Source organism: Aythya marila (genome assembly GCF_965140915.1).
Source record: "Aythya marila genome assembly, chromosome: 9".
Taxonomy (NCBI): Eukaryota; Metazoa; Chordata; class Aves; order Anseriformes; family Anatidae; genus Aythya; species Aythya marila.
In genome coordinates this window covers 9,633,873-9,647,759 of record NC_139050.1, presented here as the reverse complement: position 1 = coordinate 9,647,759, position 13,887 = coordinate 9,633,873, and the positions used below count along the sequence as shown (strand labels likewise).

The following is a 13,887-nucleotide window of genomic DNA, read 5'->3' as shown; positions in this document are numbered from 1 at the left end:
AAAGAAGTATTTTTTTTTTTTTTGAAACAAAACTAAATCACCTGTTTAAAGTACTTCACTCGCCCCAAACCTATTGTTACCAAAAATATTTTTTTATATTTTACTTTGGAAGAGTACTGGATTATGAATGAAAATTGTGAAATGCTTATCTGCAGTTTCCCTGATAAGAAAAGTCAGTATAGCATCTACAACACTGTAAAATTCGTATTTTACCTTCTTAAAATAGGAATCTGATGGTTATTCTTTCTAAAGCAGCAGATGTACCTTCCTATTTTAAAGGAAAACAGAAGTGAGATGACAGGTTTTTGTATTCTCCATTTCCCTGAGAGTTTAAGATGTATGCTGGGGATTGTCACAACAGCATCAGATCTTTTCAGAGCAAAATACCCTTCGAGGAGAAAACCTCTTCCTCTTGGAATATGTTTTTTCAAGGTTTCAAAGTCCCAAACCTTTATTGAAATGGATTCGACCTAACTCTTCCACTCCAAGTGGTCATTGCTTCTCGTTTCCCTGAAGATTTGTGTAGGTGCCCCTTAATGAAAGGAGGTGCTTCTGCTTGGCTCCACAGCCCTGCGGGACAGCTACCCGGGGACAGGTCGGCTTGGGGCTGACGAACAGAGGCAGCAGCAGCAGTCCTCGCCCCCAGCTGCCATCTGCTGTGCTCTCTTCTCATGTAAGGCATTCCCGAAAGTGGGGATGTTGCGGGGACCACAGCTCACTGCCCTCCTGCCACGGAGGAACGAGGCGGTGAGCCAGGCTGCACGCTGGCTGCTGGGTTAGGTGATCGATCAATACGCGAGTAGTCCCTCTGGTTTTAGGGGGAAATCTTACTTACTCGCAGTCTCTCTGCTAAATCGGGAAGTTTTGCATCTGCTGCCTATTTTGATGTTGTGGTTTGCTTTTTTTTTTTTTGCAAGAGGAAACACCGTGTTGATTACATAACGTTCGTATCGCACACGTTGTGTTCGAGCCTCAAACGGTGGGATAATTATAGCCTTGCAGTATCCTGGCTGGGAGAGGCGATACCACCTCTGCTTCCTACACGCGGTGCTGAGATGCATCCGTCCTGCGTGAGATGCAGGCATCGCCCGGGGTGTCTCCAGGGGAGCTGGGAACTCGGGCAGGTGCTGCAGCACCAGGGCAGCCTCCTGACCCCCGGGCCAGCCTTTTCAGCTGCTTCTTGCCAGAAGCGCAGCAGATAACACAAGAGGGATGCGTTGGCTGCTTTACAAACTGCTCTCCTCCGAGGCAGGTCACGGCACTCTCTGATGGTGCAGCTCTGTTGCTGAGGTTTTATTAAAAAGCAGCATTCTGGGAGCTCGTGCCAGAGCCTTCTGTTCTGTTTCGCTCAAAGTTAACAAAACGGTGTTCCCAGGGCTGTGCTAATCTCCCCTGTTGTTGCTGGTGATGATCGAGATGTCTTGGCATGGTCCGAGGTATTTGCAGGACATTAAAACAGGGAAAATGGAAAAATAAATTAAAAACTTTGGAGTATTCTTTAAAAACTATGTTAAATGGATGAGGAAAAAAAAACTTAAAAGCATAGGTTGTTTAATACATAAATATGGAAAATCTGATAACGACGATTGTTACAGATGAGATAAAAATAAATTCTAGGATACCTTAAGTATTAATTAAATGGCCAAAGGCCAAAAGCTGCTTTCTGCTCGCAGCAGTGTAATCCCATGGAATACCAGTCGGAGTAAAAGGAGCAGGATTTGGCCCCACTTCTACCAGCTGCTACCAAATAAGGCTCCTCGCAGGATTCAGTAGCAGAGCTGATGGCAATCCAGACACAGCGGGAGGAAGCCCTGTTGTTCTCCGAGCCTCCTTGACACCAGGGGAGGGGGTTCAGTTTCCCTCCTCAAGGTGCGACTTTCACTTCGCCGTGTCCCGAGGTTCCCATACCGGTACTTTCTGCTGGCTTTTCCTTCCTACTTGGCCGGGCTCTCCATGACATTTAGCAGGATGGGAAGGATGGGGTGGTTATGAGCGTGAGGATGAGATCCCCAGCTGTATTCTGGATGTGCCTTCCCTGACGTTCGCTATTGTACTAGCTGCGAGCGCGCCTTCCCTGCCCGATACTGCTTTACCAGATGGCCCTGACATGCCGCGATGGTAAGTGCCCGGCTCCTTCTGCCTGACGCTGAAGTGGATGGGAGGGCTGAGATGGTCTGCAGGGCTTTGGGGTAATAATTTGGCTCTGCGGGATCAAGAGCGTTAAGCAAGCTCTGGCTGTAGCGCTGGAGGGCTCCCCTGTGCTGGGTGCAGCACCGTGGCTCGGCGCGGGGTTGCTCTGCTTCCAGTGCTGCTTCCAGTGCTGCTGCCTCTTGCCTCTCCGCTGCGGAGCAGTGTGCTGCGGCGTTGGGAGCGGGGATTCGGTGGTGCTGGGGTGGGGCCGTGGGACAGGCGGCTCTCAGAGCTGGGGGTTTCCCAGCAGGTGATGTGTTGCAGAGCTTTCTGCGTCTATGGGGAAAGCATGGCTTGGTTAAACTGGTGCTCTAAGGAAGGGATGTAGGCGTGCACGTGTAATTAAGATGATAGAAAAAATAGCAGATTGCTTTTTCATGTTTGCCTTGAAACGTCTGAAGTTCATGTTTAATTAGTGCCCTTTAAAATTTTTAATTTGCTCCAAGGTTTTCAGGTAACTTTTAAACCATTGCTTTTTTTGGCTTTGGTTATCTCTGGATAGATTTGAACCATTCTCTTTCATCAGTGTTCTAGTGTGCTGGGGTGACTTGAGCTCCATGCTCAGCTCCCCTCTTTGATAAATGTGTTTGGGAAGGATGCCTGGAGCCTACGGAAAGCACACTGAGGGCTTACGCCGGTAGCGTGCCAGGAGTTGTCCAGCTACGAACTCATCCTGAATCAGAGAGTGCTGGGGTGCTCTTCGTTCCGCGCTCTGGGTTGCTGACCAGATCATTCATCTATTTTAAGTGCTTCGCTTGGAGCTCTGTAACCCGGCTACTTTCACCAGGGAGCTGCGTGCTGATATGCTGCTATGTTGTATTTCCTTTCCCATATATGTGCAACCTTTCTGCCTGCTTTCGGAGTTGGTTTTCTGTGCTAATTTTTTCACTCTGCAAGTGCTCACCCCTTCTAGGAGAAAATCATCAACATCAGCAGCAGTGAATGTGGTATTGAACAGAAGCTGGTTCCGAGACCTATTCCTTGTTTACCAGCCACAGCATTCACTGACAAAGAACGAGGTGCTTGAACCTTTTATTTACCCATTCCGAGGCTGATTCTAGCTGCAGCCCAATTGGTACAAACTCCTGTTTTTTGCTGGCGATGCTGAGAATAAGTTTGGGCTTCCTGTGTCACGATACCGTGGCTGCACTTTTGGCAGAGCGCTGCAGGTGGCTCTGGGTCCCTCTGGGGCTGTGCCGCAGCTGCCTGCCGAGCTCCCCAGCTCTGCCAGCACGGCCGAGGCACGGCAGGGAAGATGATTGCCAGGGGAGGTTGCACTGAGCCCTGTGCTGCAGCCTGCCACGGGTGCTTCCTGCTTCGTAAAACACAGGTTATGAAAATGAAGCATACGTAGGGGATGGCCAGCGGCAGCATAGGCCGTACCCCTTTGGTGGAGAGCACGGCTTCTGCTGCTGGCCTGTTGACTCACAGCCCTGGCTTCTCTTCTGCCTTTTGATTCCTGTGGTTGACCTCTGATTTTCTTTTGCTTTTTCCCCTCTTCTGAAGTCCTTTTGTTGCAGTGAGCTCATGTAATGTCTTGTCCTTTTTGTACCAGTGGCAGAAATCACAGTGTTTCGCTTTTGCAAGAGCTGAGTGCCTTACATGTGGAGCTTGCAAACAGGACCAAGTAACCCCTAAGTTGCTCGTGCTCCACTATAGGTCTGTACAACTCTCTGTGTGTCCCATACTTAGCATTGCTTTACTGATCCACATTTCCCCCCTCTAAGCTTCCTGGAGTTAATTTCCAGGGTGTGACCACTGTCTGGTGGAAGGATGTTGCTCTCGGATTAGCTTGTTAACCCCTAGCCTTTTGACCTCTCGTGTCTTATTCTGCAGGGTTGGTTAGATTTATTCCTGTAGGTTCTTTGTCAGATTTTCTGTATTTCATCGGTTTTGTAATTTATCTGCATTAGTTCTGTATTTATGACCACCGAGCTTTTATAGAAGCAGCTACTGAAACTGTTTTCCTCAAAGCAAGGTGCAGTACTCCAAATCCCTACCTCCCTTAGCTTGCCAAGGGTATCTTGCCGTGTTTATGGGGTGACTGCAGCTGCTCCCATCTCCTTTGCCACCGCTCGCCCAGAGTCAGTGGCTAGACAGGGTTGCTTGGTCCCCAGGGATCATCCACCCATCACCCTTACAAAAATTCCTAAACAAGGTACGTAAAGACAGCCTGTCAGTTCTGCATCTGCATTTTGATTTTGCTCTCTTCTTCTCTGTGCAATTAGTTCTTTCTTTGGTTATTTATTTGTTGTTTGGCATCAGCAGCCTGTTCGAAGTTTTATAGTACGTACAAATAAAAACAGTCTGTGCCCTGAAGTTTTTACATTCTGGAGACACATGGAAAACAGGGAAATCCAGATGTTGAGACTTTGGTATATAGGATTCTTTAGTTGCTGTTTAGATAGCTTCGAATCCTTGTGTTTTCAACTTTTGTGCAGTTCTTTCCTGCAAAGCACTGGAAAGAAATACCACCGGAGCAAAATTCTTGTTTCAGATGCGCTGCCCTGAGTGCCTGTCCCTAAGAATATGTCATGATCTCAGCTGTAAAATAGGTTGCATTGTTCTTCGCCCTCCGTATCGAACGCAGTTGGCGCCTCCCCGTGCCACAGGACACTTGCCAGTCTGACAGCTGGCTACAGCTGCTGGTTGCCCTCAGCCTGGCTCGTGAGGTCGGGGGTTCTCGATGAGGAATTTGGGCGCATCAAAGGCCCTGCTCCTAAAGGGGGCCAGAGACCGAGGCCTCGCAAAAGGATGGGCTGCCCCTGCGCCTGGCGTCATGGGTTGTGCCGCACGCAGGAGGAACAGGAACGCACACCGAGCAGAGCCGAACCGCGGTGCCATCGTTCCTTTCAGTAGAGTCAGCCACGTTATCGGCGTAAAAAGCATTTCATCTCTGGTCTCTGATGTGGCTTAGCGGATGCAGAGCCACCTCAGGCAAGCAGTGCTACAAGAAACACGGCCGCGTCTCGTAGCTTGGTGTGCGGCTGCTGCTGGTCGCTCGGTTCCGTGCTCTCGGTGGTGGGATCGCCCTGAGGGGAAGTCAAGCCCTGGAGGCGTTTGACACCATTCCCACCGAGGCCGGTGGCAAAACTTTTGTGTCATCACTTCAGGATTAGGCCTACACGCTGCACCCGTTCGGACAGGAGAAAGGTGAGGAGGTATTATTTACCTTCCCAAATGCCGAGCTTTACACGGGGAGGAGTGGTAGCAGGGGGAGGGTTGTGTATTGCTCATGGTGAACTGATTTTTTTTTCTGCAGGAAGTCACTTTTCTTCAAGGCCAAAGATAAAAGATGATGAAATGCTAGAAATGTCTTCGGCCCTGCCTTTCAGCTGTCGAGTAGTGCTCTTTGCAGAGATGCTTAAGGCTCTGCTTTGTGCATTGTTGCTTTAAATTGTCAGCTTGTTCAGCAACCTTTTTTTGTATTGTCTCGTCATAGGAGAAATGGGGGTCATTGCAAGCAGCAGCACATCCCTGTGGGCTTGATTCAAGATTCTTTATTTTTTTCATGGTGCTGTCTGCCTGTGCAATGCCACGCCACGGGACACGTGCTGGAGAGAGGCACAGCTGGACAGAAAGCAGCCTGGGTAGATCCTTCACAAGCAGTACTTGTGTTTATCCCCAGTAGGATGCACCTAATCAGACCTCATCGTGCTGCAGGGCAGCAGCTTTTCCCATGGGATCCAACTAAAATGGGCACTAAAAATGGCTTCAACTCTTATTTTTTTCCTGTGCGGGAGAAGTAATTCCACATTTGTCTGGGTGAGCAGCACAGTTAGTAATCTGGTCCGAGCAGATCTTCGATTAAGCATGCTGCAGAGAGGCTGGGGAGCAGAAATCACTGTTCAGCTCCCCCTTTTACTTGGTTCTGTCACTCTGCTGTCAGGTCCTTCCCCAGTTAATTTCCTTCAGCTGCATTCCTCCGCAAGTAGCAAGTCCTTTGGCTGTAAAATTAAAACAGAGGAGGGGAAAGGCAGCGATGTCTGAATCATTTTATAAAGTCATCTTGATCTTATCTCCAGCCCTTTCCGCCCAAACCCACCAAACTCTTTTCGTGAGCGGCGTGCCTATAAATAGAACGGCCGCTCTCGTGCAGAGATGGGCAGCTCTGAAGCAGAGCCTTGTTTTTGCTGAGCAGTGCGTGCGTACGAGAGCGCGAGAGCTCGCTCCTCACTGCCCTTTCGCGTCGGAGTTGGGGAGCCATGAGGTTTGCTATAGATAGAGGCTGGCGGGTGACATAAGCTGCCGCTTAGGGAGGGGCGAGGCGACCTCTGGGATCGTCGCCTTTTGGGTTAAAAAAAGGCAAGAAAGGAAAAAAAAAAAAAAAAAGGGTGCTGTTTAAAAGAGGCATGGAGGACTGCACGCCCTGTGCAGAGGTGAGTGAGCCCCGCCGAGCTGCAGGGAGCCGAGCATGGCAGGCGGGAGCTGTGGGGAGGCACTGCCAGAGGGCCTGGGGAGCGCGCGGCTCCGGCTGGCCCCGGGTTAAGTTCTCTGAAGCAGCAGAGCAGCAGAGGCCTGCGATCTCCTGCGAATTGCTATTTTTTGATCAGACTCTTGGCCGGCTGGGTGTCTGTGGGCTTCACAGCCTGGGAGTCTTCCCCAGGAATTTTTCAGTTCTTTTTTGACTTTAGTTCAGGACTTTGTAGGATTCAGTAGCTACTTTCTCCATCTCCTCTTGTAATTGTGTGTGGTTTTTGTCCAACGAATGCACAGAGATCCCTCCGTGTTTCTGTTTTAATCTGGAAAATCTCTTGCCACTGCTCCATTTCCTTCCCTGTAGTGTCAGGCTAAAGAGAGCTGCAGAAACGTGTGATTTCTTTAGCCAGGTAAGTCAGACGCTGTTGCTTTATCTGTCGCTTTGAGGCGCAGGTGCTGGAGGCTGAAGTAACCCAGCAGACAGACGAACGTGTGCTTGTAGGGCTCCGCAGAGCTGGGCAGTGCTGTTTGCTCCACTTGGAGCTGGGAGGTGGAGACATGCAGAGGGCAAAGGATGCTTTTGGGATCCTGTAAAAAGCCCACAGCAGAGTAGGGGTGAGGGGACCTTTCCCAGTTCCTTCAGCTCTGGCCTAGCCTGCAGGGTCGCTTCGGCAAGGGCTGCTGCGGGGTCTGTCTCTGAGCTCTGTTCTCTCATCTGCTGAAGCTTCAGAGGAAGATCATGGCTGAGTTTCGGATTCGTTGCGTGGTAACGCACAGCACCAGCTCCAAGTAAGCCTGACATCTTGTTTCTGGCTATCAGTGCAGTGCATTGAACTTCTGGACACTAAAGCCGCTCCCAGGTGCCTTACGGCTTACAGGGGTGTGCTCCTACAGCCCTGCCCCTGCCGTGACGGGGGGACATGGAGCCAAGGTGCCCCTCGGCCACAGCTTCGGGGTGCAGGGAGCTGCTGTGGGGGGTGGTTGTCTTTGTTGTCAGCGTCGTCTCTGGCCGTGCGTTGTCTTTCCCTCTTCGTTCTGCTGAAAACAGAGTGGAACATGGGGATTGCCGTTCGAACCGGGCATGCTGGTGTTTGCCTGAGCACGGGCGGGTATTTCTGCCAGTGTGCAGGTGGCTTGGAGAAACAGAGCACTGGGAAGTGGTGAGGCTTGGGGCTCGCTAGCTTGGGGGTGGGCCAGCTCCCAGGCTTCGAGGTCGGTGGTGTTTGCTTTGGAGAAGGTTGGGGAGCTCTCAACCTTCTTGTCCAAGCCAGTGGAGGAAGGTCCGATGCAGCTGCCGAGGCCAGCATCTCCTTTTGGGATCTGGGTGCATGCGGGAGCCCACTCCTCTGCAGCCACTCGTGGGGACAGGCATCGCCGTGGTGCTCCGGCCTCTGAGCTCTCCGGGCAGCGTGAGGATGGCTCAGTCTAGCAAGAGAGAAGCAGCGTTGTCAGGCGGATGTTTCTTCTTATAGTCAGCATTTTTTTTCCAAGTGCTTTTTGAGGAAACTTTGGGCTTGGCAAGGGCCAGCGTGTGTGGAAAGTATTAAAATCTGCAGCTGTTTCAAAAAGGAAAGACCCGCATTAGAAATATATATAGCATTTTAAAAGCAAGTTTAGTGCCCTGGAAAGGATTTCTAAAACAATGTAAACCCTTTGGATCAGTAAGAGTATTTATTTTGTGCTCTGTAGTAGCCTGGCAGTGGATGCGTAACGCTGTGCTTGTGAATTAATTGATGCTCATTGGTTGACCGAACTGCCACAAACCTGGGTCGTGTGGAGACCTCAAGTATGTTAAAGCTGTGTAATTTTCCTGGCATCGAGACACAGAATAACCTGTCTTACAAGACTGCTGGACCACTTGTTTCCTGCATTTTTAACTGGGTGTTTATCGCGTCGGGCTTTCTCAGCAAGAAGTGGGTTCCTGGGGAGAGAGGGGGGTTTCTCACGGCGCCACACAGCACCTTTTGCTGTTCCAAGGCACTACCTTCAGGCAGTAAGACGGGGCTGAACCCTCAGCTCTGACTTCTCTGCTCTCTGTCTTTCTGAGCCTTTGAGATTATTTTGATGTTGCTGTTGGTATTCAAAATCTGTCCTCAGCAAAGGAATCGAATGTATTTGGCGAAGTAGAATGAAGTGCATGTGGATTAAATACATACCCCTATGTATGCATAGTATGTGAGGGAGCATATGGGACTGTGTATGCTGGTATGTCAATCTAGTTATAAAGCAGTAAAAAAAAAAAAAAAAAGGCAGTGTGCGTAGACAGTTTTGGCACTCCAGCCCTGGGAAATGGCAGCCAGCCAGAGTGTACTGAGGCAGAGCCAAGACTATCTGAAGAATACCAAATGCTGGAGTTGGATATAGCTCCCTCTTCGCTCTAGTTTCCCTCTTCATCCTGTGTGCCTGCAGCTTGTCAGCTCTGTGCCAGGTAGAGGCAGATAATTTTGCAAAGCAGAACTGGAGACGGGGGCAGATATGCTGTGGTGTGAGCGTGCTTGTGATCAAATATCAATTAAATGAAAGGCAACTGAAATCTGACCCCAGGGAGTTTAACTGGTACGTTCCCCAAGCCTTTGTTAGACTTGGAGATGCTTGTTCAGTCAGAAGTTATTTATTGGGTTTGGTATTGTGATAGCACCGGAGACAAGGATGAAACCCCACCCCAGTGTGGGTTATGCATTGTGATGGTTTAATCTTGATAAGTTCCGCTTGCTTATGTGAATGAAATTGTTAAGCACTTCCAGCAGAGGGCACTAAGATTATTGATCTCAAATTGCAGTCTTTTGCTCTACGGATATATACTGGGAGAGCATGAAAGATGCCTGGAAGTAAAATGTGTGCTTCACCCTTCCCCTCTCCTTGTTTTGTAGACCATCATAAAAGAGGGGATGCTGATGAAACAGACCAGCTCCTTCCAGCGCTGGAAGAGACGATATTTTAAGCTGCGAGGACGAACTCTCTACTATGCAAAAACTGCTAAGGTAAGGTCTTGAGAATATTATACGATTCCAAGGGAAGAAGAAAGTCAGTGTCGGACCCTTGGAGGCAGATGGGTGTCTATGAGAAGGCAGCCCTCAGTTCAGAAAAGATCACGTGCTCTGAAAGCACCCATCTTCAGGTTTTGCAGCTGCTAGAAGCTCCCGGTGTTTTGCCTCACACTTTGAAATCCTGTGTTGTTGTGTTTGTTTTTTTTTTTTTTTTTTTAAGAAAAGCATCATGTGGACCTGTGATACTGATTTTCCACCTTTTTTTTTTTTTTTTAATCCCTTGGTACGTTTTATTAGGGAATGGACATTGAATGAATAGAGGCTGAAATAGAAGTGAGAAAATATGAATGAAAAGAAGAAATGGAGGGGAACTTATCACACAACCATAAGGCAGCCATGCATCTGGTTTAGTACGTTGATAGTTCACTAGATATCGTTCTGGCTCTTTTCGCAAGAACTAAGCCTAGTGGTTTTTTGTTGCTTTTTTTTGTTGTTGTTGAAGTAGTTCCTAGTAAAAGTCAAGTCATTGCATTTGCTGACTGAAGACAGGCAAATGTGAGCACCTCTGTTTGGAACTAGACTTCACGTTGCTGGTGCTGAGCCTTTCCTTCAGGTCACAAAAGGCTCTGATGGAGTATGCAAGGCAGACATACAGGCATGTCCCTTTGAATCACAGAATAGTTTGGGTTGGAAGGGATCTTTAAGGTCACCTAATTCCAACCTCCCTGCCATGGGCAGGGACATTTCCCAGCAGACCAGGTTGCCCAAGGCCTCATCTAACCTGGCCTTGAACACCTCCAGGGATGGGGCATCCACAGCTTTTCTGGGCAACCTGTGCCAGTGCCTCACCACCCTTTGAGTAAATAGTTTCTTCTTACCATCTAACCTACACCTACCCCTTTTTAGTTTATGGCCATTCCCCCTTGTCCTATCGCTACACCCCCCATCACAGAGTCCCTCCCCAGCTCTCCTGCAGCCCCCTTTAGGCGCTGGGAGGTCTCCCTGGAGCCTTCCCTTCTCCAGGCTGAAAAACCCCAACTCCTTCAGCCTGTCTTTGTAGGAGAGGTGCTCCACCCCTTGATCATCTTTGTGGCCCTCCTCTGGCCTCATTTGAATAGTTCCTTATCCTTCTTGTGCTGGGGGCCCCAGAGCTGAGCTCAGCACAGCAGGTGGGGTCTCACAGCAGCAGAGCAGAGGGGGAGAATCACCTCCATCGCCCTGCTGCTTTTGGTGCAGCCCTGGGGATGGGTGGCTGTCTGGGCTGCAAGCGCATATTGCTGGCTCATGGCAATCTTCTCATCCACCAACACCCCCACGTCCATCTCTATAGGGCTGCTCTCAATCCACTAATTGTCCAGCCTGTATTTGTTTTTAGCGTTGCCCCGGCCCAGGTGCAGGACCTTGCGTTTGGCCTTGTTGAACCTCATGAGGTTCGCACAGGCCCACCCCTCAGGCCTGTCCAGGTCCCTCGGGATGGCATCCCTTTCCTCCAGCGTGTCAACCACGGCACGCAGCTTGGTGTTGTTGGCAAACTTGCTGAGGGTGCACTCGATCCCATTGTCCACGTCACCGACAGAGCTGTTAAACAGTGCTGGTCCCAGGACTGACCCCCGAGGAGCACCACTCGTCACCGATCTCCACCTGGTCACTGAGCCGTTGAGCACAACCCTTTGAGTGCAAGCATCCAGCCAGTTCCTTACGCACCGAGTGATCCATCCCTCAAATCCATGTCTCTCCAATTTAGAGACAAGGATGTCATGGGGGACAGTGTCAAATGCTTTGCACAAGTACAACTGATGTAGATGACATCAGTTGCTCGTCCCCTATCCACCAGTGCTGTAACCCCACTGTAGAAGGCCACCAGATTTGTCAGGCACAATCTGCCCTTAGTGAAGCCATGTTGGCTGTCACCCATCGCCTCCTTATTTTCCATGTGCCTTAGCAGAGTTTCCAGGAGGATCTGCTCCATGACCTTACCAGGCACAGAAGTGAGACCGACTGGCCTGAAGTTCCCCAGGTCTTTCTTTTTTCCCTTTTTAAAAATGGGGGTTATGTTTCCCCTCTTCCTGTCAGTGGGAAGTGGATCTGCTGTGTGTACATCAGATTCACTGATTCATTGGGGGTTTAAATTTTTTCTTTCCAGTCCATTATTTTTGATGAGGTGGATCTGACAGATGCCAGTGTGGCAGAATCCAGCACTAAGAATGTCAACAACAGCTTCACGGTAAGACGAAAGATTTTTGCATTATTTTCCTTTCTTCTTGCATCTTTCACCCACATCTCTTCTCTTTTGCGTAGGTCAAAAACATACAGACAATCTTCACAGCCTCTTTCACTTACACAAAAACTCATAAACCTTTTTTCCTTACAGCAACCATAACTCATCTCCATGCACGTGGGGAATACTTCAGTTTACTATGTATGGTGCTAAAATTTTGCATTCAGGGAAGCTCTTACCTATAAGCCAGGAGGATTTGATGGAATCCATTTACACAGCAGGACAAAAAAAAATTATTATGCTGAGGGAGTTGGGGGTGATGGTGATGTTTATGCTGGAGGTCTTGCTAAAGGAATTTAGTTTTCCCTTCAGGCCTGAAAATATGTAAACTTCTTTCTCTGACTTTATTTGTGTGTGGATGTATGTGTGTTTATATATGCACACTATATATAGTGGCAAAGCAAAAGGAGGAACAGAAAGAAGCCACACAGATAACTGTGAAATTGGTTTAGGATACTTGTTAGATGTGAAAAATATGCCAAATATTTGCAATTTGGAAAGGTGGTGGTGTCACTGCTTCATTTTCCCTGAACTTAGCAACTGGGAGAAAAAACACAGTCATTTTTGGGGTGCAGGTGCTACCTGAGCTCCATTTTGGGGTTTGCCTGGTGTGCAGGACAGGAGTTGCAACCTGGTTCCTCTTGGCCCAGCCTGGTGCCAGTGCTCCTGTTACGGATGAGAAAGGCCAGCAACAGTGGCCATTCAGGGCAAGTGGTAAGCAGCAGTGTGATGAGCTTTGGGGCTGGCTGCCAGCAGTAGCCTCCACGCAGCTTCCCGAGGGCTTGAGAAGGAAGAGGGAGTGGAGAAAGGAAACAGCGTTGGTCTAAGGCAAGGTGAAAGGGGGAGCAATCCAGGTGGAGGAAGGAAGCTGATCCTGCAGGTGGTGACCAAGGCTGAGCAGCACGGCTTGCTCTGCGGTAGTAGCAGCCCACTGCTTTAAACAGACACATCTAGCAAAGGTTATTTCCATTACGTAGCTGTAACTTTTTGCTTTGAAGTACCCGGGCAAAGCAGCTGCCACACCAGCCGTATGCCCATATTAACCCCAACACTTTCTGTAGGTTTGAAAACACTTTCTGCATCATCAGTTGGACAATTTGGAGGCCTATCTGCATCTGACACTAAATATTGATAACAGGTGTTAGTGTGTGCACAGAGCGAAGGATTTTGCGGTGATTTCTATAAGGAATACATTTTCAAGATTGCGGAGCTATCTTCCTGTTAATAATACCCTTTCTCTAGGGTCTTGCTTTAGTTTTTCCATATGTAAAATAAGGGTGATTTTTCAGGTTAAGAAAATTTTCTTGTTCATTTATTGTTGTAGTTGGGAGAGAGCTAATCTCTGTCAAAGACACTGGATGTAGGCACAGGAGGAAACACTGTGTTTGCTTTCTCAAATTGCCTCCGAGTCCAGCAGTGAGGAGTTACTTCCATGACTACACTATCAGGCTCCTCCAGTCCCTGCCTTCCCTTCACTAAGGGGTGAAAGGGTGTAGGGTTATTTGGACACTCGAGCAGCAGAGGTAGTTTGCACTGTCTCCAGCTGATTGCTGTATCATGGGTGCTCAGGTAAACTACAGGAATCCTCCTCTCTTAATTTCTGTCTACTCCATCTGTCATTGCTTATAGAGGGGTTTGACTGTGGTTTACCATGAGCTATAAAAACACTCTGAAAATCAAAAGGTTGGCTAGTGTTGCTGCTCTTGGTCTGCCACATCACTGTGTCGGTGCTTTGGATTCCTTGCAGTCTTGCAATTTTCTCTCAATTTTCTTTGAGAGCACTCTGTTTCCACTCTGAATCTTCCCAGCTCTGTTTCTTTCTAAAATTCAGAGTTCTTCATTTTTTCCTGATTCAAATCAGCGGTGTTCAGTACTGTGTTTTTGTCCTAAACTGGAAACATCAAACATACGGTGCTGTAAAACAGTTATTTTGGAGTTGTGCGTGCTCTGGTTTTCTTTCTGTTTCTTTTTCTTCAAGGGAGACTAGTAGTTTTGGATTTAGGAAACGCATGT

The 13,887-nt window shown here is 48.8% G+C and overlaps 1 protein-coding gene across 3 annotated transcripts in view; it reads left to right on the top strand.

Annotated features, from left to right (window-relative positions):
• DGKD (diacylglycerol kinase delta) overlaps window positions 1-13,887 on the top strand; it is a 63,454-nt gene that overhangs the window by 5,537 nt on the left and 44,030 nt on the right. For all 3 annotated transcript variants that reach the window (XM_082767330.1, XM_082767329.1, XM_082767335.1), the window contains exons 2-3: window positions 9,480-9,590; window positions 11,740-11,820. In XM_082767330.1, the coding sequence (XP_082623456.1) occupies window positions 9,480-9,590; window positions 11,740-11,820 (192 nt within the window). The remainder of the gene's footprint in view (window positions 1-9,479; window positions 9,591-11,739; window positions 11,821-13,887) is intronic.